Genomic DNA, 26,929 nt, shown 5'->3' with positions numbered 1-26,929 from the left:
ACTTGCTGGTAAATCTTCCTGATGTTTTGTTTTGCAATGGAGAAGCAGAAAAGATCACAGTACAGAACAACCACTACCCGTCTTTGAGCATCATTTCCACTTGGCCATTTCTGATATAGTAGAGAGCAAAAGCCTCTGGCAGTTCCAGGCACTTGTTAGCACAGATGTAAAATGGCAATTTTTAAAACAATGGCTAGCCTGTGTACATGTGGTAAAATACTTGTAATTGAGCCTTTAAAGTCCAACTCTGGGAATCTAAAAAAAAATCCCTTGCAGTGGGGTTGTGACTGCACTGCAAGAATTAACTTCTTGTTTAGGCTAGGGAAGAGTTTTTGCTCTGTAACTTGCCTAATCCTCTGCTTCTCTGGCAGATGGTGTTCCATTACGCCCCAGCAGTGGACTGTCACTCAATGTCATCATGTTCAATTCAGGGCTGTGGACCCTGCATTGGTCTTTATGACGTCCAGATCTTAGACTGCTCGAGCATGGGGAAGAGGACACTGCAAGGACTGGTCTACCAGCTTGGAGGCTCAGGTAAGTAGATCTTCCTATGTTCCAAAGACCTAAATGAGTAATTAACCCCTGCACTGTGGGCACAGCCCCACTGCAAGGTATAATATTTAATTTTCCTGGAGTTGGTCTTTAAAGAGGGATTTTGGGATACAATCCCATTCTCATGAGTACAAATTATCATTATTTGCAGATGACATCCTCCTCACACTTACGAGTCCCCACACCTCTTTACCGATTTTGCACAAAATTTTGAAACAATTTGGGGCTTTATCAGGTTATAAGGTCAACACGTCCAAAACTGAGGCACTTCCAATACATGTTTCTCCTGTTGTTCTTTCCTCCCTTCAGGCAGCCTTTCCCTACCGGTGGTGCACCCACTCTTTAAAATATTTAGGCACCAACCTTACTTCCTCTTACCAATCCATATACGAGGCCAATTTTCCCCCACTGTTTATAGCAATTTCTCGCTCCCTGAAACACTGGGATGCCTTGCCTATCTCTTTCCTCGGTCGTATTAATGTCTTAAAAATGACCGTACTACCCAAACTTTTATATCTGTTTGCAACCCTCCCCGTACCCGTTCCTATGTCCAAGCTTCACTCCCTTCAGAAATCTTTCTTACATTTTATTTGGCACAACAGGCGGCACAGCATTGCTCGTTCTGTTCTGCTTTCCCCACGTTCTAGGGGAGGCTTGGGAGCACCGGATATAATAACATACTATTTTGCAACCCACCTTCGCTTTCTTCTGTCATGGTCCATTCACTACCCTCCCAATACATGGACTGAGATCGAGTCTTTACAATTGTCCCCAGTTCATCTGTGTTCCCTTCTCTGGTCGACCTCGGCGGTGGATGTTCATTCTTTCCGCCACTCACTCCTAGGCCCCATGCTTTTTTCATTGACTGTTTGGCAGAAATGTAAGGCTAAATTCACATTGGCTTCTCAATGCTCCCCACTGACAAATATCCTTCATAACCCTAATCTTCCAGACAATATGGCCATGTCCCGGATGTCTCTTTGGGTAGTATCTAACCTTTTTCAACTACGTCACCTGGTACACCCGGTGACTCGTAAGTTACATTCATTCTCGGATCTCCAGAGGAAAGCCTCTCTACCCCTTCATCATCTATATGTATACCTTCAAATACGCCACTTTTTCTCTACTCTATCACCCTCATTGAGCTTGGGGAAACCTACCCCCTTCGAACGTCTATGTATGGAAGGTCCCCATCAAAGGGGTATTGTCTCTAGCACCTATAAAATTCTTATGGAGGCCCCCCCTTTGTCCAATGACGCTCACCTTTATATGCGTAGGTGGTCTCAATTTATACAACGTGATATTGACTTATTAACGTGGAAGAAAATATGGGATAATGCATCTAAATCCTCTATTTGTGTGGTTTTTAAGGAAAACATATACAAGATTATGAAGTTGTGGTACAAAACCCCGGAAGTTCTTCATGTTTATAATCCGAGTGCTTCTCCTGCCTGCTGGCGCTGTAGTAGCGCTTCTGGCTCTCTTTATCATATTTTTTGGACCTGCAGCTCCATTGCTCCTTTTTGGGAAGAGGTCCGCTCCTTGTTGCAATCATTGTTGCAAGTTTCTCTCCCATTTGACCCACTGCATTTTTTGCTGGGCTTGCCATTCCCGGGTCTATCTAAACTGGCCAGAAAACTTGCTGCACATGTGCTAACAGCGGCCAGGAGAAGTATTCCTATGTGTTGGTTATCCTCTAACCCACCTTCATTGCAAACTTTGTATAAACTTATTACCGATGTAAGACAGATGGAGTGTTTGACTGCTTCACATAGTGGTTCGTTTGCTGTATTTGAGATGATTTGGCTCCCGTGGGATACCTTCTCTTCCTCTATGCCAGCCCAAATTGTAAGACCATGATTTTTTTTTTTTTTTGCATTGTTACTATATGACTCCACTGGTCCTGACCAAATGTAATCTTAGCCATCGATGTACTTCTGTTTTGCTTGTTTTATTTTCCCTTTGTTTTCTGTAACACTTGATTTACTTGAAAACCAATAAAAATTGTTAATACGAAAAAAAAAAAACAAAAAAAAAGAGGGATTTTGGTCAGAAAATTAGGTCATGCTAGATCTCTTCAGGCTGGCTCCTTTTGCAGGTATAGTTACGCAAAACATTAAAAATAAATACTGATAATGTTTAAAATCTAGTAATAAACTGCCTTACCCTGCTCTGGACAGTTGTGCTCTATTTTTTGGCACTGTGCCAAAAATGTAGAAGCTGATCTGCTGAGAGCCTAACGATTTGCTGCTGCTCAGGGGCTCTGGGCTTCAGCAAAATGTCAGCCTCCAGCAAGAAGAAACAGGAACAATGCTGGAGGCAATTTACAGAACAAACTCATTTTGATAGCATAATTATCAATGTGGAATGTATGTTTCTTGCTAAAGAACATTATTTTTTATCAAGTTGATATGGGTCAAGTTCCACTTTCAGAATTAGGAGGCCGATGTGTGCTTTGCAGTCAGCAGCAGACAATGATTCTGAGCAGGATCCAGAAGATGGACAGATATTGCCCCACCTGTTGTCTATGGTCAGCCTTTTTCTGATGACAAGATCATCTAATTTGCAAAGCAGTAGCTCTTACAACCTTGAAGTTGAAATACATATATCTTCAGTTGTATTGTATCTTGTCAACAAGCCCATATCAAAGAAAAGGAAAATGTTCTTTTGCAGTGGGGCTGCTCCTGCACAGCAGATAAATGTTTGTTTACGTCTAGGGTACTGGGAACAGCTGCTTTACTTATCCAATCCTCCACTCCCCTCAGCAGCCATAGCTTTCCTTTTCTCCCCCCCAAGCTGTGGCAATGGACTGTTCTTTGGAGTCTTCATGTCCAGTGCAGGACTTTGGGCTCTGCATTGGAATTGATGACTTCAGAGATCCAGTGACTGCCAGAGCATAGGGAAGAAGAGGCTGCAGGGACAGATTTACAGCTCGGAGGGAGCCTGCAGGAGTAGAGGATCAGGGAAGTAAAACTGCTCTTTGGGCCCCCTAGACTTAAGTGAGAATTTAAACTTTTCAGTACAGGGGCAGTCCCACTGCAAGTGAGCATTTTTCAAGTTCGAGTGGAATTAAACGGTATCTGAGCACCACAAGTTGAAAATGTTATTTGATTCATTGTTACTATTAAAAGAAAACTCAACCAACCATCCTTGTCTGCATGCTTTATGTTAAGAAATCGCTTTGAAAAGCACCCCCCACCCCTAGCATTTCTAGTCACAGCCATCTTGAGTAGGGGCAGATAACTCATGTAGCATTTACTTCCTGAAATCCATCTGCCCTTAGGCCAGACATGGAGGCAGGAGGATATGCCTGGGTGATAAAGCTCCTCCACCCTTCCTCCAGATAAAAGGAAAAAAAATGCCCATGAAATGGCTCGAAGCCAGGTAGCAACTGTAGAAACGTAAAAAAAAAGTGGTAGTAAACTAATTTTTTAACTTTTACCTACAGGTAAGGTTATAACAAAGCTTACCTGTAGGTAAAATGAATATCTCCTAAATGTGCATCGTATTCTGTCTTTATTAGAGCCGGCACATGCACTCTATGCTCACGGGTATGCTGTTCCTTCAGAGTACTGTGCCGTGGTCCAGGACTCCTTCACGCATACGGGAATGATGTAATCGTGGCCTGGCCTGTCAAATGGCCGGAGCTCTCGAACCCGGAGGGAAGACCGGGTGAAGATGGAAGCCTCTACAGCGGTGACAGTGCGCCGCTGGAGGGCTTCATTTTAAGGTAAGTTTTACATAATGTGCGATGCATACTAGGACATTATGACATTACCTTGCAGGGGACTTTTTTTTCCCTGCGGTTTACTACTGCTTTAAAACCAAATTAATATACCTTTATGCTATTCTGTTTATTTACTAATGATAGCAGCATAAGGCTTTGAAACACGTTACATGTTTCACCTGTTTTTAGGTTCCCACTGCTGCAGCCGCTGTCTGATTTGAATCCCCCCCCAACTAGCTGTCACTTCTTGAAAACAGCACAGCTGTGTGGGCGAAGCCCCGCACAGCGCTGTGGCAGGTTATCGAGTCTCCCTGTCAGACTGTATCTGCTTGCCTGTCTGGGATTTACAAGCACACAGAAATACTGACAGTATTCAGGAGTCCTGCATGGCACCAGCAATCTGCTTATCGCTGGTACAATGCTTTCCACACATAAATGCACATATTTTTACCTACAAAAAAGACCATTTATGTATTTTTTTGCAAAAGTGAACTTATCCTTTAATGCTGATTGAGAGAGTTTAGTTCCGCTTTCAGTTTAAAAAAAAAACAAAAACCAAAAAAACGTGATTCTTGCTAACATAGTGAGTCATAGGATAGTCCCTTACATGAAAAAGGAAAAGAACTATTGCTGTATATTGCCTATATCACAAGTTCCTCGGTACATTTAGATTGAGAGTTCTAGTTTGAAGACACTCTAGGTTTAAAACAAGACTTTTGGCAAAATACAAATAAAGTATAAAGCCCAGATACTATAGATTGCATTTCACGTTGTAGATCCTCTATGGCTTACTTTAAATTGGTTTGAGGTTTTTAAGAATATTAAGGTGACCTGCTTGCTAAATTTACCTTTTCAGTCAATGGTGTGTGCACCCTGTTCTGAGTTTTTGTTTTAAATCCAAATTCAATAAATGGCTGAAAGCACATATAGAAACTGTGTTAACCTTAAAATATAATCGTGTTCAGTTAGTTTTATGATCTGGGCCTCTACACAACACAGCCAGTTTTGTGGCCTTCCATCAGACTATCCAGATAAAAAGACCTTGTCTCCAGAACATTTATTTCAACAACAATTTTCCCATAAAGCCAACCGTACATTGATCGAAATTTGGCTGGTTTAGCAGCGACCGGACAAATTTTGATCCATTTATGGGCAGAGAGGTTGTACAACTTCCATACAACTGATCGACTTCTGTACAACCACCCTGTTGGATTTTCCCCACTCATTCAGTGCCACAGGCTATAGCTGTCAGTGCTGATCAGTGTCTTCTGATGGCGAGGGAGCCATACAATAGCTCAGCAAGGAGGATTCCCCCATCCACCTCAAATGTGTGGATGGGGGAATTAGGTCAGTTTTTTTGTTTCCAACTTGCTGGTTGAAAATAAAAAAAAGATTATTCTATAGGCTGCCTAAAGTTGTATAGAGAGGTTAGGGGAGGGGCAGGCGGATCACTGAAAGGCTGAGCCAGCACTGTGACGTCAGCCGACAGCAGGCTTCAGCGCGCTGTCGGCTGAAAACAGGTCACAGAAGTGCAGAACAAACTGCATTCCTGTGATCCATAGGAGAAGTATAGCCAAACAAGCTTTGGCTCTACTTCTCCTTTAAGGAAAAATAATGCAAGTTAGTGTTTACAATACTTGATTTTTTTCTGTGCTTTGATGCAGTTTTTAAATGGGTGAGAGGGTCTGTAGACAACTGCAGCCTAGATAAGTACCTGTATTTACAAAGGATGGTTAAGGGGGGGTGAAACAATGGAAATAGCAATTTAAAAATAAGTAAGGATTCTTACTGGTTAACAGCTCTGGTTTCTTCTATTTGTAAATTGGCTTCTGTGTCTGTCTCATTCTGTGACTCTATCAGCCTGTGTCATTCTCGATCACAGTGTACGTCATTGTATCTCACATGCTTTCTCTATTAGTCAATCTGTCACTTAGAATCTGTCACTGTGTCATTGTGTGTGTTTAAAGTTGTTTTAGCATCACTCTTCGCAAAGTTCTTTTGCAGTGTCAATCACTTTTGGTGTCTCCGTAGTTTCCCACATGTTTTCTCTATTCTAGAAATTCAATCAAAATGTGTAAAATGTCAGGTACATTTAGGTCTTTCGAGAAATTCCGAGAACCATCCAGTCCCTATTTGGAGTAAATTAACTTAATATGATATTTGGTAATAACTTATGAGAGGGGCAGGGGAAACCTTGGCCATAGTGGGAGTTTTGAGGTTCAGTCCAACGAAAACTGATATTTTCTATTTTGATAGATGTTGGAGAGTTATATTGCCTTATATCTCCAGGGGGGATCTGTTGGCGAAACATCTTCTGTCTGTTGGAAACTGTTTTCCATCCATGAGTTCCTGGGTATTCTGTACCATGGCAAATTCTACAAGAAGTGCAGGAACAGGTGAACCGGAACCTCTTCAAGCAGACATTCAGTTATGAAATTCACAAGGCATTATTGCACACCTCTCCGGCCAAAAAACAACTTTTTTTTGTTTATTATTTATATATTTTTAGTTTTCCTCATCCCTGGTCACCTTTCTCAATTAGAGAATGAAGTCTCCTGCGCTTTGAAGCCTCCTGGAATATACACGTCACATATCCCAGAATGCTTCAGTCTCCATACAGTGGTTGAGGGAGGATTGTTCATCATTGGGGGCCAGACTGCCTAGAACAGGAAGAGCCAGCTGGCTCCTAGGCAATCTGGCTGTGTCTTCTCCCTGAGAAGGAGGGAGAAGAAACATCCAGGACTGTGAGTAAAAGCCACACAAATGCTGTGATCATATATATTACTGTACACTGTACTAATGATACTGGCTCAGAAGGGGTTACCATCTAAGGGCAATTAGGGGTTAACTGTGTCCCTAACAAGTGTAATTTGTGCTGCTTTTACTCATAGATCTGGCTGTTTTTGTCTTCCTTCAGTTCAGGGAGAAGAATCACCCAGATTGCTCTTCTGTTTACACAAAGCCCTGTGTGTTTGTAAACAGAAAACTCTGTACTGTGATTGGACAGAGCCGATCAAAATCGACAAAATCATTGGCTGAAACCTGCTGACAAACGCATGCTGTGCCCAGTCACAGCACAGGTAAACAGGGGACACGCACCGAAATCTGGAAGGTACAGGGACGCACATGGTGCCCAGCTATAGCAAAATGAAACCAAAAGCTTCCATTGCGTCTCTGCATCCAAATTAGCCAACTCCACAAAAAAACGGCAACAGTCACAACCTATAACCAGCCTTAGCAGTAAGGTGCACATGGAGTTAGGTCCACCGTATACAGAGGACCCTTGACGCGGGGCTGTGGCTTACGCATGTATTTGCAAATGCGTGTAATCAAAACCCTCTGTTTTTTAATGCAAACTGTTAGACGGGCCAAATTGGTTGTTTTGAAGACTGGCTGGTATTTCTTGCTGGGAAATCATTTATTTGTGCTTGCTGTTAAAGGTTCCATGCAATACTAAAATATAATGTCAGGGTGTACTGGCTCTTTATACTTTTTTTGAACAAACCATGCATACAGCAAACATGTTACACTGTAGGAAAACATACTGGCAGTCTGTCTTCCATCCATCCAAACAGCGCAAGTGTATATGTATATCAGTCACTGTATGATGGCGGTAGGGAAATTAGACTGTAAAAAATCTGTTTATAAAGTAAATGTTTTCCAAGATTCACAAAACTTTCACCCAGTATTTACACATTTTTCCCAGTGAATCCAATTAAAATAAGTGTTAAAACTGCACAAGTTTTGTGTGAAAACGTATAAATAGACCCATCTTCTGGGGTCTATGCTCTTTGTAAAGCACAGAGGAATTTGCTGGTGCTGTATAAATAAATAGATATACTGGAAATGGACCCTTGTGTTTGGTCTCAGCTGCCACGTAGATCCATTATCCAAAGGCCAGCTGTGTCCATGATCTAGCAAATGCCTGTAACCTTCACAGTCACAACACAGAAGAGGGAACAAACCCTGAGGCTGCATCTGCATTTCTGTAATGTGATGTGTCTCTTGGGAGTGAATCCGAACAGCTGATTACATAGAAGTTACTATTTAGTGGGAAAATATACTGTCTGAAGTTGTTTATACTACAGTTTGAAGGCAACACTTCTATTTCAGGACATCACAATTTTATGCTAATCAGGTGAATTATTGTATTTTTTTGCCAATAGAAAATATGCAAAGATTGCTCAAGTTTCTCCATAACTATTTACCAGTTCTGCATAGATGTGAGCTTTAAAGCTATTGTTCAAATTTTGCCTCAGGTGTAGTATTGCAGTTTGCTAGTACAAGGTATTAAAAAATGTTTGCCCCTTCAGTAATACCATATCAATAACCATTCATTCTTGCATGGGTTTGCAACTGTTACAGTGCCTTAAAAAGGTATTCATACCCCCAAAAAATTCAATATATTTTTATTGGGATTTTATGTGATAGACCAACACAAAGTGGCACATAATTATGAACTGGAAGGATGATAATATGTAATAAATGATAAATGTTTTTCAATATTTTTTACAAATATGTGAAAAGTGTGGCATGCATGTATATTCAGCCCCCCTGAAGTAATACTTTGTAGAACCACCTTTCACTGCAATTACAGCTGCAAGTCTTTTTGGGGATGTTTCTACCACCTTTGCACATCTAGAGAGGGAAATTTTTGCCCATTCTTCTTTGCAAAATATCTCAAGCTCTCTCAGATTGGATGGAGAGCGTCTGGAACAGCAATTTTCAAGTCTTGCCACAGATTCTCAGTTGGATTAGGTCTGGACTTTGACTGGGTCATTCTAACACCTGAATATGTTTTGATCTAAACCATTCCATTGTAGCTCTGGCTGTATGTTTAGGCTTGTTGTCCCGCTGGAAGATGAACCTCCGCCCCAGTCTCAAGTCTTTTGCAGACTCTAACACAGTGGTTCTCAACCTTCCTAATGCCGTGACCCTTTAATGCAGTTCCTCATGTTGTGGTGACCCCCAACCATAAAATTATTTACCCAGTAATTATTATAATTCATGAAGTAACGTTTTACCTCCAATACTGCTGCTTTCAATGCAGTAGCTGTTTTTAACAGAGTAGCTGCTTTCAACACAGCAGCGGCTTTCTACACAGTAGCTGCTCTTTACACATCGAAAATATGTGTTTTCCATGGTCTTAGGCGACCCCTTTGAAAGGGTCGTTCGACCCCCAAAGGGGTCGCTACCCACAGGTTGAGCACCACTGCTCTAACAGGTTTTCTTCTAAGATTGCCCTTTATTTGGCTCCATCCATCTTCCCATCAACTCTGACCAGCTTCCCTGTTTCTGCTGAAGAAATCATCCCTATAACATGATGCTGCCACCTCCTTGTTTCACAGTGAGGATGGTTTGTGCAGTGTTAGTTTTCCGTCACATATAGCATTTAGGTTTTAAGACAAAAAGTTAAATTTTCGTCTCATCTGACCAGAGCACCTTTTTCCACATGTGTGCTGTGTCCCCCAAATAGCTTCTCGCAAACTGCAAACAGGACTTCTATTGGCTTTCTTTCAACAATGGCTTTCTTCTTGCCACTCTTCCATAAAGGCCAGATTTGTGGAGTGCACAATAGTTGTCCTGTGGACAGCTTCTCCCACCTGAACTGTGGATCTCTGCAGCTCCTCCTACCATGGGCCTCTTGGCTGCTTCTCTGATTAATGCTCTCCTTCCCGGTCTGTCAGTTTACGTGGATCGGTCATGTCTTGGTAGCTTTGCAGTTGTGACATACTCTTTCCATTTTTGGATGATTGATTGAACAGTGAGATGTTCAAAGCTTGGGATTTTTTTTATAACTAACACTGCTTAAAAAATTATCTACAACTTTATCCCTGACCTGTCTGGCGTGTTCCTTGGCCTTCATGATGCTATTTGTCCACTAATGTTCTCTAACAAACTTCTAAGGGCTTCACAAAACAGCTGTGTTTTTACTGAGATTAAATTACACACAGGTGGACTCTATTTACTATTTAGGTGATTTCTGAAGGCAGTTGGTTCTGAAGGCAGTAGATTTTGGTTAGGAGTATCAGGGTAAAGGGGCTGAATACAAATGCACACCACACTTTTCAGATATTTATTTGTAAAAAAATGTTGAAAACATTTATCATTTTCTTTCCACTTCACAATGATGTGCCACTTCGTGTTGGTCTATCACATAAAACCCCAATCAATTACTTTTATGTTTTTGGTTGTAATGTGACAAAATGTGGAAAATTTCAAGGGGTATGAATACTTTTTCAAGGCACTGTACCTGAGAAGTAAATAATAGGAAACTTAAATGTTATTACTGTAAGTAAATAGACCTCAGCTTTTAGAGAATTATAGGAATAATACATCCATTATAGTTTCTTATAGACTTAAAAAAAGTAATTATTATTATTTTTATACAGGACTTATATAGCGCCAACAGTTTGCTCAGTGCTTTACATTATGGAGGGAGACAGTACAGTAACAATACAGTTCAATACAAGAGGGATTAGAGGGCCCTGCTCCTTGGTGTTTTGAATTTTATCCGTTGGGCAATTGGAAGCCAGTGGAGGGATTGGCAGAGGGGGGTGGCAGATACAGAACGGTTAGTAAGGTGAATGAGTCTGGCAGCAGCATTCATGATAGACTGAAATGGGGATAGCCTGTGATGAGGTAGGCCAGTGAGGAGAGAGTTACAATAGTCAAGGCGTGATATAATAAGGGAGTGAATGAGTTGCTTAGTGGTTTCCGAGGTTAGGAACGGTCGTATTTTGGAGATGTTGTGGAGGTGAAGTCTACATGAGTTTGTCAGTGATGCACTTTGTCAGATGCACTTTAAAGTAGCATTCTATATTTGTCCAAAACAATGGCAAAAACTGTGTTACACCACCTACAAATAAAGTGCATATGCAATGGAAAATAAAAGTGAATAAAAAATCCATACAATGTGTTAAAAAAATGCTAAGTTCACAGTCAATAGCCGAAAAATCCAGTGTGAATGAATACCAAACAAGAAGGTCTCTCATAGTGTAGTATTGAAACGACCACATTTTATTAAAATATATAGGCTACTCTCAAATGTAAAATAAACATCGGCATTACAACCTCTCCTGGTCCCGACTGACGCCACTAAGGGCGTGATGACATCACCACTGTAGCTGCACCCAGTGCTTTTTGTACAATCAAAAAAAATGACCCTTTCTATACTCCCATTATTTGCATTTTCAGCAGATTATTTCAAAAGGGACAAACCTGAAAGGATGTTTAATCTGCAGTTTCACTTAAAGCAGTTTTCATCCTTCTTTAAAAACATGTAAAGTCCGCAGCTCCAAATACTATAGCTCCTGATTTTTAATAAATGAAAACTCACCTGTCCAGGGGTCCAGTGCCATGTTCCGCTGAACCACTTTTTTTTCGGTCTCTGGGTCCCCAGCTCTAGCATGTTTAGAGTGGGTAGTCAGCTGTGATTCCTTGTGGCTTCCCAACCGTATGTGCGATCCGAGCTGCGCCCTGTGAATTGACCCGCAATCTTCTGGGACCTGTGACCTCTCCCAGAAGGTTGCGGGTGGATGGGGATTGTATGCGATGATTCGAATGAAAGTGGGAGCTGGTACCTATCAAAACCAGATACCTGCCCCCCCTCCAAAAAGTGACAAAAATAGAAGAGGAGGAAGGGTGGGGAACCTAAAGCCGAACGTCCCCTTTTAGGGTGAAATTCCCTTATAAGCAAATATATTTTGACTATTTTTTCCATATTGTCAGAACTAAATTGATAAATTAAAATTGTGAGTACATAAAAAATATTGCTTATTAATATTTAGTAGTTTACTATGTATACTGCAGGAGGAGCTCTGGACTTCTTTTCACTTGTTTTCTCTACCCTCCTTTGCTCCTTTCCTGCTATTTTACAGAGCTCAAATGCTCAAGCTAAAATGTACGCACAAGTAAATGAGTTAGAGCAGTAACTCATACGCTTCTCTCTCCCTCCTTTCAGACAGCTCTGTACAACATTCATTTGTGTTTGAAGTTAATGCATTTAAATGGCCAGAATAAATTAAGATTCTGGCCAATGAAATCCATTAACGATCAAACACTTGATGCTCCTAAATGTGTGTGTAGTACGTGGCTTCAGGCTTGTTTTTTAAGCAGTTTTTTCCTGCCAGGAGTTCTGGCATTCAGAGGAACAAAGCAAAATCCTGAGCCCTATATTTCTTTAAAAGTGTAAGCATGTTGTCAGACAACTTACACTTACTAACCTTGCCTAGTCCTCCTGAGCTAAACTAAAATGCTTTTTCTCCCTCAGATGCTTTCCACAGCCTGCCCTGATGTTTACATATTGCACTTTGAAACTTGCCCACTGTCAGCAGCACCGTTATAGTGAACACTCCAAATTGTACAGAGCAATCTCCCAAGTATCTCCAGTCTCATGATTTGGTCCTATAAAAGTCCATGTGGGCTGGAGGAGCGTGCGTTCGTTTAGATAAGGAGGGCTAAGTAGTGTAGGTAAGTGTAGTTTAAAAGTGTTTTTTCCACTTTTGCAGTCAGTTTTTAGAAGCTCCCACTGTGTGTTTGTGTTCCTATTTTATGCAGCAAACCTAAAAAGAATGAAATCTTTTTAGTCATTTATTTGGTGCAGTTTTATACATAGGTCTCTATAGCCAACTTCTTTTTTTTCAGAATAGCCTCCAATGTGCAATTATCGAACAGACTGAGGAACAGATTTTTTTTTTTTAACTGCATTAATATGCAAAGTGCAAACCAAGCTTTGAGATTTTTATCCCTTTGTTAGGACAGACACATAGGGGTTGATTTACTAATGGCAAATAGGCTGTGTGTTGCAAGTGCACTCCAAGTGCACTTAAAGTGCAGTTGCTCTAGATCTAAGGTGAACATGCATGGAAAACAAAAAAACAGCATTTTAGCTTGCACAGCAGAGTTTCACACCATTTCAGAGCTTTCCCTTAGATATAAAGCAACTTGCAGTGGACTGTAAATTTATCTTTAGTAAATCAACCTCATAGAGTCGGAAAGCTAGGTAGGGTTTTTGAGCAAGTGAAAAGGTAAATGCTGATATTAAGGTGCTGATTTTTCGAGACCTTGTGAAAGTGTCAGTACAGGAGATAAGAGTCTATGGGTAATGCCATACAGAGATGTTTCAAGAAAAGGTCCGCACATAAATGACAGCAGAAACACCCTTTAATTACACACAAGAGCAAGCTAACCCTTTGTAACAACTGTGTGTGTGTATGTATATATATATATATATATATATATATATATATTTATTACATTCAGTAGCTGTACTATGAATGATAGTGCTTGTGCCTATGCTTAAAATACAATTTACTGGAAGCCATTAATCCATACTTAGTTTCTATAAAAAGATAATTTTTGCTTGTTGCCCTGTTATATTCTGTTTTATGCTGTCATACAGCTGTCTGTGTGCAAGTCACATCACTTAAAATCAAAGACGGAAATCCTTACTCGGTTCAGTATCACAATGCTGACTTGCAATAAGATTCTAAAGCAGGAAAGTGTCTTCAAAAAGCATCCAGTAGTCTCTGCTCGAGTATTGCCAGAGGGGGTTTTTGTAGTTTAACTCCTTTCTTAACTGCCACGGACACATTTTTATTCTAGCTGTTATCTATTGGGTGTGGGTTTAATATCCAATGCTAATCCATCTGTAATTGATGTCTTGTGAATCTGTAACATACAATGTTGTGTGATTTTTCACATTGTTTTTGCCACATTTTACTAAAGCAGTTTTATAATTCAGTTCCAGGACCCATCTCTTCATCCTGAAAGCGGCACATCTCTCCTTGCCTGCAGATCAGGCTTTCAGGCAGAGATGACAGCCACAGCTGCCCAAAAGTGCCTGAAGAATGATAAGGTGGATGAAGCCCAAGCTCTGGCCAGGAGCTGTGCCGGAAGACCAGATTTCAAGCCTTGTGATGGCCTATCCATCTGTGCCACCCACAGTCACGGCAAGTGCTTCAGACTCCATTGGTGCTGTCACTTGGGCTGGTGCCACTGTAAGTCAATACTACTATATTTATTTATTTCATCATATTTAGAATATCAAAGTTGACTGTATTATATCAAAGATGTGGAGTATAAAATGCATAGTATTGTACTTTTTATGAATTAACATAAACCTTAGTTGCTTTACTGTATATGCTGTTAGTAATGGGATTCAGTAAGGATGCATGCATGACTGTATTCAAGGAATACTATTAGGTGCAAAGTTTAGTTATGTAAATAGTATTAAAAATATCATTATCTGTAATTAACATAATATTAACTTCCAACTATTAAAGTGGTAGTAAAGGTCACTTAATGATTTATCTCTACAGATAGGCCTATAATAAGGCTTACCTGTAGGTACAGTAAATACCTCTTAGACATGCACCGTTTAGGATATATTTACTTTAGCAGTGCGGGGATGTCCTGGTCTCATGCGCACTGCACCCTCAACGGATGGCGTGCCGTCCACTGAGAGAGCCATGCCACGACTGTGACTCCTGCTGCGCTTGTATGGGAGTGGCGTCATTGCGGTTCAGCCAGTTAATTGGCTGCAGCCCATGAACCCAGAATAAAGACTGGGTGAAGATGGAAACCCTGTCAGCGGTGACAGCATACCACTGAAGGGCTTCATTGTTTGGTAAGTCTTTCATAATGTGCTAGCATGCTATGCATACAGTATTAGCACATTATACTCTTAACTTGCAGTGAGAAGATATTTGTGTGTTGCTTTTTGCGGTTTACTACTGCTTTAAAGCAGAGCTAAACCCCAGACACACTCAACATTGACGATCAAAGAAGTAGATTGTTTTGCTTGCTTGATTGGTGGGTCTCAATGGATTTGAAATTGCAGGCACACTGTCTGCAGGCACACTGTCTACCAGCACATTGGTTTGTAGTTTTCAGAGGAAGTTTGCTGCTTAAATTCAAGTGATTGTGCATTGTCCTCTTATGAAAGAATGTACCTATGGATTACTGTGTGGCCTACATATATTGTATACTTAATTATTGACTTTGGGCTCATATAAGCATTTTCATGTCCAGTGTATATCAGTATGCACATTATATCTTGAGGGCATAATAATTGCTTTTAAGCAGGCCATACATGGATCAAAATTCAGCTGGTTCAACAGGAACTGGTTGAATTTTCAATTAATGTATGGGTAGGCTAGTTGCACTGAAGTCAATCTGCCAATCGACTTCTGTATAACCAACCTGTTGGACTTTCCCTGTTTGATCAGCACCGCCGGCTATAGTCAGTAGTGCTGACAGAAGTCTTCCCTCTGTCAAAATCCAAAAACTCAGGGAGAGCATTCCCTCATCCATATCAAGTGTGTGGATGGGAGAATTGGGTCTATGGCCTGCATTTGGACACACCTGTCAAATTTTAAGTGTAAGTCTACAACTACCATTAGAGTAAAGCTGGCCATACTCCAGTAGATGTTGTTTTAAGTGTTTGTTTGGAAATTGAGAAAAATGGTCTGTCAGAGTGTTTGATCTTGCCATCATTGAGTGAACTAATTTCATACAAAAGCCCTTAAAGACCTGCTACTTGAATGGAATTTCAGCCGTATTACTTGTGTACCTAGAGTATTCGCATAACAATATGTAATGAAAACCATATTCCAAGTTAGAATTTTGTTTGTTTGAGAAAAGTTTTCCATCCTGCTCCAGCAAAGTTTCTTGTCACCAAAGTCGAAAACAATTGTTGATTTGACCCCACTAACCATTAGAAAATAGAACATTCTGAAATTGAAAATTTTCAAATTATATTTTACTAGTGAATGGCCTGCTTAACTATACCAATCTCCTCAAATCCAAACTTTCCATTGATGATGGTCTATTCCCAGAAAGTGGATGAAGCTTTCTAAGGTGACTTTCCAAGCCTACAACAGAGCCTAACTGTCCTTAAGAATATACCCTATATTGGCAATATGTCCGACAGTCCCTCATCTAATGCTGTGTAGCGGCACACATGATTGTAACCCTTATTTTCATTTCTCCCTATAAAAGTTTAGATTTGCTCCCATCACACATTGATTTTCTATCAAGCTGACAATTATCACTCCTGTGTGGGTGCTTGTTCCCATTCTATAGGGAGGCCCTGTATATCTTGGTTCTCACCCAATTAGTGCAGGCAGGCGTTATTCAGATTGGGTTGAATGGGTCTTGCAAGGCTATCCTTAAGTGTAATTGTTGTGTATAGAGCAGAATGACTCCCATGAGACATACTATATTGCAAGTAGTTATGGATAAGACTATCTAAAGACCCGAGTTGACGGTGCTTATAAAAAACAAAATAAAAAAAAAACCTATATGCTTGTTTATATAACTGGCTTTAACAAAAGAGAATGAACAGAGTTGGTTCTGCTACTGTAGGGGTTAATGACTTTTTGTGTTTCTCATATGTCTTAGATGTAGGGAATCCAAGTGAAGTAAAGTGGGGCACCCCACAGCTCAAGTTCAGGTGTCAACATGAGTGAAAGATAAAAAAAAGGGCAATAGAAGATATTTTTCTGCCTCAGCTGATAATGTCACTGAAAATTAGTTTCATGTGTAAAAAAAAAAAAAATAGTTATCATAGTGTGTATGCTGTCTTGTCTAATTATAAAAGTTTATTTGCAATCAAAGGAGTGCATGCTAGCCCTGGAAACAAAACAACATTTTCTTGCACTAGAAACCATTGTAAATGCAGATATAATAGAAAACACTGCATCTCACTGGTGTAAAATGCATCCAAACTTGACTTGTTCAGGTACACTTTGCTCTATTGGAAGTGGAACTTTACCCATAACAACTTAATATAAAATAATGTTCTTTAGCAAGGAACATATATTCCATGTTAATAATTATGCTACCAAAATGAGCTTGTTCTGTAGATTACCTCCAGCATTGTTCCTGTTTCTTCTTGCTGGAGGCTGACATTTTCCTGAAGCCCAGAGCCCTGGGGCAACAGTAAATCTTTAGACTGTCAGCAGATCGGCCTCTACAAATTTGACACAGTGCCAAAAAATAGAGAGCAACTGAGTTTCCTGTAGTGAAGACTAGTTACTGTTGCACTTTTCCTTGTGTAGGGTGACTGGTCTTATCCACCGAAGACCCTCCCATCCCTTATAGTTTTATGTTGGCTGCCTATAGTGGATGGTGCTACAGGGGACCCACCCTCAGCTCTGCTTTGTAAGTTATCTGTAAGCACAGTGATAATATCACTGCTACTTACAGTTAGGTCCATATATATTTGGACACAGGCACAATTTTCATACTTTTGGCTCTGTATGCCAGCAGAGTAAATTAAAATGAAACAATCCAAATTAATTTGAAGTGCAGACACTCAGCTTTATTTCAAGGGGTTAAACATAAATATCAAGTACAAGTTTTAGGAACTGCAATCATTTTTATATACAGACCCTCCATTTTCAGGGGCTCAAATGTAATTGGACAAATGAATATATTCATAAATAAAATGTTAATTTTTAATATTTTGTTGAGAATCCTTTACTGGCAATGACTGCCTGGAGTCTGGAACCCATGGACATTACAAAGGCTGAGTTTCCTCCTTTCTGATGTTTTGCCAGGCTCTAACTGCAGCTGTCTCCAATTGTTCTTTGTTTGTGGGTCTTTCTGCCTTTAGTTTTGCCTTCAGCAAGTGAAATGCATGCTCAATTGGGTTGAGATCAGGTGATTGACTTGTCCATTAAAGAATATTCCACTTATTTTCCTTCAAAAGCTCCTGGATTGCTTTTGCAGTGTGTTTTGGATCATTGTCCATCTGTACTGTGAAGCGCCGTCCAATCAACTTTGTTCCATTTGTCTGAGTCTGGGCTGACAATATATCTCTAAACACTGCAGAATTCAACCGGCTGCTTCTGTCTTCTGTCACATCATCAATAAACACCAATGACCCAGTGCCATTGCAAGTCATGCATGCCCATGCCATCACACTGCCTCCACCATGTTTTACAGATGACGTTGTGCACTTTGGATCATGAGCTGTTCCAAGCCTTCTCTGCACTTTTTTCTTCCCGTCATTCTGGTACAGATTAATCTTTATTTCATCTTTCCAAAGAATGCTTTTCCAGAACTGGTCTGCCTTTTTTAGATTTTGTTTTGTCAATATCTAATCTGGCTTTTGTATTCTTCAGGCTTTTGAATGGTTTGTACCTTGTGGTGGACCCTCTGTATTTGCTCTTGTGAAGTCTTCTCTTGATTGTAGACAATGATACGCCCACCTCCTGGAGAGTGTCCTTTACTTGTCTGGATGTTGTGAATGGGTTTTTCTTTACCATCGAGAGGATCCTGCGATCATCCATCACTCATGTCTTCCTTGGATGTCCATGCCTTTTTATGTTGCTGAGCTTACCAGTACGTTTTTCTTTCCTGATAATGTACCTGTCAGGGCTCCCGGGTATGACCAGAGGTGTGTGACTGACGCAGGGAAACGCAGACTTCAGATATGTTATAAACGATGTAATTTATTAACACTAACAATACAAACATAAACGCAGTGCAATACTAAAACATAACACAGTGCAAACAAACCAAACCAACCACCCACAGATAACAGTACATACAATGCAAGCGTTGTCAGGCAGGCCGGGTCAATATCAATAGGGCAGGTAGGTACAGGGGGAGCAAGCGGAGAATGGTCAGGGTCACAAGCCAGGTTCAGCAGGTAGCGGGCAGCGTGGTACAGAGGGTCAGGCAGAGGAGAATGGTCAGACAAGCCAGGGATCAGGAGCAGGAGAATGGTCAGACAAGCCAGGGATCAGAGCAGGGTCAGCAGAGAATCAGACAGGAACAGGAACAGGAAACAGGGCCCAGGAGAAACACAACACCAAGGCAGAGTCTGCAGGTCTGAATGTCCCTTAAATACACCAGTATAATTAGTTCCAGGTGTTTGACTGGCTGCAAGGTTGAGTCTCTGGTTGCTGGGAGCACCCGCTGGCCAGCCCTGGTACTGCAGCTCGTAAGGCAGGAGAGTCCCACTATTGCTGGCCAGTCCATTCCTGACAGTACCCCCCCCCTCAAGGAGCGGCCTCAGGACGCTCCAAACAGTCCTAGCTGGGCAAAATGTTCCACCGCCCGGGTCTGGTAACTGGCGGGATATCAAAGACTGGCACACCAGGCAGGACTCCGGGCAGTGGCACACCGGGCAGAGGCACATCAGGCTGGACTCCGGGCAGAGGCACATCGGGCTGGACTCCGGGCAGAGGCACATCGGGCTGGACTCCGGGCAGAGGCACATCGGGCTGGACTCCGGGCAGAGGCACATCGGGCTGAATTCCGGGCAGAGGCACATCGGGCTGGACTCCGGGCAGAGGCACATCGGGCTGGACTCCGGGCAGAGGCACTCCGGGCAGCGGCACACCGGGCAGAGGCACATCGGGCAGAGGCACATCGGGCTGGACTCCGGGCAGAGGCACATCGGGCTGGACTCCGGGCAGAGGCACATCGGGCTGGACTCCGGGCAGAGGCACATCGGGCTGGACTCCGGGCAGAGGCACATCGGATTACCAGGCGAAGCAGCAGGCAGTGGGCCACCGGGCGGAGCAGCAGGCACCGGGCCCCCAGGTGGGGCAGCAGGCACCGGGCCCCCAGGCGGAGCAGCAGGCACCGGGCCCCCCGGCGGGGCGACGGGCACCGGGCCCCCAAGCGGAGTGGCGGGCGCCGGGCCCCCAGGGGGGGCGACGGGCATCGGGGCCACAGGCGGGGCGAAAGGCATCGGGCCCCCAAGCGGAGCGGCGGGCGCCGGGCCCCCAGGAGGGGCGACAGGCATCGGGCCCCCAAGCGGAGCGGCAGGCACCGGGCCCCCAGGAGGGGCGACAGGCATCGGGCCCCCAGGCGGGACGACAGGCATCGGGGCGACAGGCATCGGGCCCCCCAGCGGGGCGACAGGCATCGGGCCCCCCGGCGGGGCGACAGGCATCGGGCCCCCCGGCGGGGCGACAGGCATCGGGCCCCCCGGCGGGGCGACAGGCATCGGGCCCCCCGGCGGGGTGACAGGCATCGGGCCCCCCGGCGAGGCGACAGGCATCGGGCCCCCAAGCGGAGTGGCGGGCGCCGGGCCCCCAGGCGGGGCGACAGGCATCGGGCCCCCAGGCGGGGCGACGGGCATCGGGCCCCCAGGCGGGGCAACGGGCATCGGGCCCCCAGGCGGAGCGGCGGGCACCGAGTCACCAGGCACGACAGTGGGCTCCGAGTCAACTGGCAAGACTGCGGGCACCGAGTCAACTGGCAAGACTGCGGGCACCGAGTCAACTGGCAAGACTGCGGGCACCGAGTCAACTGGCAAGACTGCGGGCACCGAGCCAACTGGCGGAACAGCGGGCTTCGAGTCGTCTGGCAAGACTGCGGGCACCGAGTTGTCTGGCAAGACTGCGAGCACCGAGTCGTCTGGCAAGACTGCGGGCACCGAGTCGTCTGGCAAGACTGCGGGCACCGAGTCGTCTGGCAAGACTGCGGGCACCGAGTCGTCTGGCGGAACAGCGGGCACCGAGTCGTCTGGCGGAACAGCGGGCACCGAGTCGTCTGGCAAGACTGCGGGCACCGAGTCGTCTGGCAAGACTGCGGGCACCGAGTCGTCTGGCAAGACTGCGGGCACCGAGTCGACTGGCGGAACAGCGGGCATCGAGTCAACTGGCGGAACAGCGGGCTTCGAGTCGTCTGGCAAGACTGCGGGCACCGAGTCGTCTGGCAAGACTGCGGGCACCGAGTCGTCTGGCAAGACTGCGGGCACCGAGTCGTCTGGCAAGACTGCGGGCACCGAGTCAACTGGCGGAACAGCGGGCATCGAGTCAACTGGCGGAACAGCGGGCTTCGAGTCGTCTGGCAAGACTGCGGGCACCGAGTCGTCTGGCAAGACTGCGGGCACCGAGTCGCCTGGCAAGACTGCGGGCACCGAGTCGTCTGGCAAGACTGCGGGCACGGAGTCGTCTAGCGGAACAGCGGGCATCGAGTCAACTGGCGGAACAGCGGGCACCGACTCGTCTGGCAAGACTGCGGGCACCGAATCACCAGGCACGACAGTGGACTCTGACTCAATTGGCACGACAGCGGGCACCGGGTCATCAGGTACCGGATTGTCTGGCTCGACAGCGGGCATCGGGTCACCAGGTATGACAGCGGGCACTGGGTCACCAGGCATCAGGTCATTTGGCTTGCCAGCGGGTACCGCGTCATCTGGCAAGGCAGTGGGCACCGGGTCACCAGGCATTGGATCGTCTGGCTCGACAGCGGGCATCGGGTCACCAGGCCTAATAGGATCGTCAGGCTGGATCAGTTCATCATGCTGGGTAGAGGCATCAGGCTGAATGCAGGCATCCGGCTGAGTAAAGGCATCAGGCTGAGTAGAGGCATCAGGCTGAGTAGAGGCTTCAGGCTGAGTAGAGGCATCAGGCTGAACCACGGAAGGCAGGTTCACCGGTTTGGATACTGGCAGGATGGTATTGGTTGGAAAGAATTTTCGCTTTTTTCTGGTTTTAACTACTGGAGCACTGCAAGTAAACGCAGGTCTGCAAACGAATGGAGCAGCTGGAGACAGAGAAGAGCTGGAGGATGGAACAGAGGAGGGAGCAGTTGCTACAGAGGGCTTTTTTACAGGGTTAAAGGCAGGATAGGTGCAGCGAGTGGGAACAGGGTACTGACATGCGGTAGATAGCCAAGTATACTGGGCTGTAACTGGAGGAGCTGTTGGGAATACAGGAGTAGAGCTTTGAGGAAATAGATTAGAAGCAGGACTGGGTCTTTGTAAGCTGACTGAGGCTGGGTGCAACAAATCTGTCCATGTCTGCAGTATGGGTTGAACAAAGCTGAGCTTACACAAAGCCTGTCTGACCAAAGACTGCACTGCGTTTATACAATCTCTTAGTACCTGTGGTGAACATGTGGAATAACGCTCCAGAAAGTAACCCACATCATCCTCTAATAACCACACCAGGGACTCTACCTGGTCTGCACTAAATGGTGGCAAAAATTCATCCCTGCATTCGGGGGTACCAGATGAAACCAACTCAGCACAAACCTGAATCAATGGCTGCACCTCAGAGAATTCTGTGCCCTGATCTACTAGAACATGAGTGATCCGTATACATTCTAGCAGTTCATCCCGGGTATACTCCCTGTCATCAAACACTAGCAGATATAAATACGCAACCTCATCCAGATCCATCCTTCCCATCAACAAACAAAGATGGCTTCCCTGTGCAGCCACTTCTGGTCAGGATTGGCCTTGGTGTAATGTCAGGGCTCCCGGGTATGACCAGAGGTGTGTGACTGACGCAGGGAAACGCAGACTTCAGATATGTTATAAACGATGTAATTTATTAACACTAACAATACAAACATAAACGCAGTGCAATACTAAAACATAACAGTGCAAACAAACCAAACCAACCACCCACAGATAACAGTACATACAATGCAAGCGTTGTCAGGCAGGCCGGGTCAATATCAATCGGGCAGGTAGGTACAGGGGGAGCAAGCGGAGAATGGTCAGGGTCACAAGCCAGGTTCAGCAGGTAGCGGGCAGCGTGGTACTGTCAGGGCTCCCAGGTGTGACCAGAGGTGTGTGACTGACGCAGGGAAACGCAGACTTCAGATATGTGATAAACAATATAATTTATTAACACTAACCATACAAACATAAACGCAGTGCAATACTAATAGGTACAGGGGGAGCAAGCGGAGATGGGTCGGGGTCACAGGCCAGGTTCAGCAGGTAGCTAGCAGCGTAGTACAGAGGGTCAGGCAGAGGGATGGTCAGGGTCACAAGCCAGGGATCAGAACAGGTAGCAAGCAGCGTGGTACAGAGGGTCAGGCAGAGGGATGGTCAGGAGCGAGCCGGGATCAGAGCAGGAGAAGTCAGCAGCGGTTCAGATCAGGCAGGGTCAGCAAAGGAACAGAAACAGGATGCAGGACAGATACAGGGCCCAGGACAAACACAACACCAAGGCAGAGTCTGCAAGTCTGGCCATCCCTTAAATACACCAGTATCATCAGTTCCAGGTGTTAGCTGGCTGAAAGGTTGAGTCTCTGATTGCTGGGAGCACCCGCTGGCCAGCCCTGGTACTGCAGATCAAAAGGCAGGTGAGTCCCACCATTGCTGGCCAGTCCATTCTTGACAGTACCCCCCCTCAAGGAGCGGCCTCAGGACGCTCCAAACAGTCCTAGCTGGGCAAAATGTTCCACCGCCCGGGTCTGGTAACTGGCGGGATATCAAAGACTGGCACACCGGGCAGGACTCCGGGCAGCGGCACACCGGGCTGGACTCCAGGCAGAGGCACATCGGGCTGGACTCCGGGCAGAGGCACATCGGGCTGGACTCCGGGCAGAGGCACATCGGGCAGAGGAACACCGGGCAGAGGCACACCGGGCAGAGGCACATCGGGCTAAACTCCGGGCAGAGGCACATCGGGCTGGACTCCGGGCAGAGGCACATCGGGCTGGACTCCGGGCAGAGGCACATCGGGCAGGACTCCGGGCAGAGGCACATCGGGCAGGACTCCGGGCAGAGGCACATCGGGCAGGACTCCGGGCAGAGGCACATCGGATTACCAGGCGAAGCAGCAGGCAGCAGGCCACCAGGCGGAGCAGCGGGCACCGGGCCCCCAGGCGGAGCGGCGGGCGCCGGGCCCCCAGGCGGAGCGGCGGGCGCCGGGCCCCCAGGCGGAGCGGCGGGCGCCGGGCCCCCAGGCGGGGCGACAGGCATCGGGCCCCCAGGCGGGGCGACAGGCATCGGGCCCCCAGGTGGGGCGACAGGCATCGGGCCCCCAGGCGGAGCGGCGGGCGCCGGACCCCCAGATGGAGCGACGGGCGCCGGACCTCCAGATGGAGCGACAGGTCTCGGGCCCTCAGGCGGAGCGGCAGGCGCCGGACCCCCAGGTGGAGCGACAGGTCTCAGGCCCTCAGGCGGAGCAGCGGGCGCCGGACCCCCAGGTGGAGCGACAGGTCTCGGGCCCTCAGGCGGAGCGGCGGGCGCCAGACCCCCAGGTGGAGCGACAGGTCTCGGGCCCTCAGGCGGAGCGGCGGGCACCGGACCCCCAGGCGGAGCGACAGGTCTCGGGCCCTCAGGCGGAGCAGCGGGCGCCGGACCCCCAGGCGGAGCGACAGGTCTCGGGCCCTCAGGCGGAGCGGCGGGCGTCGGACCCCCAGGCGGAGCGACAGGTCTCGGGCCCTCAGGCGGAGCGACAGGTCTCGGGCCCCCAGGCGGGGCGGCGGACGCCGGACCCCCAGGCGGAGCGGCGGGCGCCGGACCCCCAGGCGGAGCGACAGGTCTCGGGCCCCCAGGCGAAGCGGCGGGCACCGAGTCACCAGGCACGACAGTGGGCTCCGAGTCAACTGGCATGACCGCTGGCACTGGGTCAGACATTGGATCGTCTGGCTGGACAGCGGGCATCGGGTCACCAGGCATCAGGTCATTTGGCTCGACAGCAGGCACCGCGTCATCTGGCAAGGCAGTGGGCTCCAAGTCAACTGGTATGACCGCGGGCACTGGGTCAGACATTGGATCGTCTGACTGGACAGCGGGCATCGGGTCACCAGGCATCAAGTCATTTGGCTCGACAGCGAGCACCGCGTCATCTGGCAAGGCAGTGGGCTCCGAGTCAACAGGCACGACAGTGGGCACCGGGTCATCAGGTACCGGATTGTCTGGCTCGACAGCGGGCATCGGGTCACCAGGTATGACAGCGGGCACTGGGTCACCAGGCATCAGGTCATTTGGCTCGACAGCGGGCACCGCGTCATCTGGCAAGGGACTGGGCTCCGAGTCAACAGGCACGACAGTGGGCACCGGGTCACCAGGCATTGGATCGTCTGGCTCAACAGCGGGCATCGGGTCACTAGGTACGACAGCGGGCTCTGAGTCAATTGGCACGATAGCGGGCACCGGGTCAGGTACCGGATCATCTGGATCAACAGCGGGCATCGAGTCAACTGGCCTAATAGGATCGTCAGGCTGGATCAGTTCATCATGCTGGGTAGAGGCATCAGGCTGAATACCGGCGTCCGGCTGAGTAGAGGCTTCAGGCTGAGTAGAGGCTTCAGGCTGAGTAGAGGCATCAGGCTGAGTAGAGGCTTCAGGCCGAGTAGAGGCTTCAGGCCGAGTAGAGGCTCCAGGCCGAGTAGAGGCTCCAGGCCGAGTAGAGGCATCAGGCCGAGTAGAGGCTTCAGGCCGAGTAGAGGCTTCAGGCCGAGTAGAGGCTTCAGGCAGAAGAGAGGCATCAGGCTGCGTACAGGCATCAGGCTGCGTACAGGCATCAGGCTGAGTAGAGGCTTCAGGCTGAGTAGAGGATTCAGGCTGAACCACGGAAGGCAGGTTCACCGGTTTGGATACTGGCAGGATGGTATTGGTTGGAAAGAATTTTCGCTTTTTTCTGGTTTTAACTACTGGGGCACTTTCAAGTAAACGCAGGTCTGCAAACGAATGGAGCAGCTGGAGACAGAGAAGAACTGGAGGATGGAACAGGAGAGGGAGCAGTTGCTACAGAGGGCTTTTTTACAGGGTTAAAGGCAGGATAGGTGCAGCGAGTGGGAACAGGGTACTGACATGCGGTAGATAGCCAAGTATACTGGGCTGTAACTGGGGGAGTTGTTGGGAATACAGGAGTAGAGCTTTGAGGAAATAGATTAGAAGCAGGACTGGGTCTTTGTAAGCTGACTGAGGCTGGGTGCAACAAGTCTGTCCATGTCTGCAGTATGGGTTGAACAAAGCTGAGCTTACACAAAGCCTGTCTGACCAAAGACTGCACTGCGTTTATACAATCTCTTAGTATCTGTGGTGAACATGTGGAATAACGTTCCAGAAAGTAACCCACATCATCCTCTAATAACCACACCAGGGACTCTACCTGGTCTGCACTAAATGGTGGCAAAAATTCATCCCTGCATTCGGGGAAACAAGATGAAACCAACTCAACACAAACTTTAATCAATGGCTGCACCATAGAGAAATCTGTTCCCTGATCTACTAGAACATGAGCGATCCGTATACATTCTAGCAGTTCATCCCGGGGATACTCCTTCAGAGTCTGATAAGCATATTTTCTGTCATCAAGCACTAGCAGAGATAAATACTCAACCTCATCCAGATCCATCCTTCCCAGCAACAAGCCAAGATGGCTTCCCTGTGCAGCCACTTCTGGTCAGGATTGGCCTTGGTGTAATGTCAGGGCTCCCAGGTGTGACCAGAGGTGTGTGACTGACGCAGGGAAACGCAGACTTCAGATATGTGATAAACAATATAGTTTATTAACACTAACCATACAAACATATACAATATGCAATACTAAAACATAATACAGTGCAAACAAACCAAACCAACCACCCACAGATAACAGTACATACAAGCAAGCGTCGTCAGGCAGGCCGGGTCAATATCAATAGGGCAGGTAGGTACAGGGGGAGCAAGCGGAGATGGGTCGGGGTCACAGGCCAGGTTCAGCAGGTAGCTAGCAGCGTAGTACAGAGGGTCAGGCAGAGGGATGGTCAGGGTCACAAGCCAGGGATCAGAACAGGTAGCAAGCAGCGTGGTACAGAGGGTCAGGCAGAGGGATGGTCAGGAGCGAGCCGGGATCAGAGCAGGAGAAGTCAGCAGCGGTTCAGATCAGGCAGGGTCAGCAAAGGAACAGAAACAGGATGCAGGACAGATACAGGGCCCAGGAC

The 26,929-nt window shown here is 46.6% G+C and overlaps 1 protein-coding gene across 1 annotated transcript in view; it reads left to right on the top strand.

The window, feature by feature from the left end:
• Positions 1-26,929, top strand: part of CUNH3orf70 (chromosome unknown C3orf70 homolog) — a 137,966-nt gene that overhangs the window by 6,717 nt on the left and 104,320 nt on the right. The window contains exon 2 of the mRNA XM_089671645.1: positions 14,025-14,280. Within this exon, the coding sequence (XP_089527771.1) occupies positions 14,097-14,280 (184 nt within the window). The 5' untranslated portion in view covers positions 14,025-14,096. The remainder of the gene's footprint in view (positions 1-14,024; positions 14,281-26,929) is intronic.

The sequence above is a fragment of the Staurois parvus genome, unplaced genomic scaffold, assembly GCF_062004578.1.
Source record: "Staurois parvus isolate SC_StPar_1 unplaced genomic scaffold, SC_StPar_1.0 ptg000011l, whole genome shotgun sequence".
Lineage (NCBI taxonomy): Eukaryota > Metazoa > Chordata > Amphibia > Anura > Ranidae > Staurois > Staurois parvus.
The sequence above is the reverse complement of the archived record's forward strand: the minus strand, read 5'-3'. Positions and strand labels throughout refer to the sequence as shown.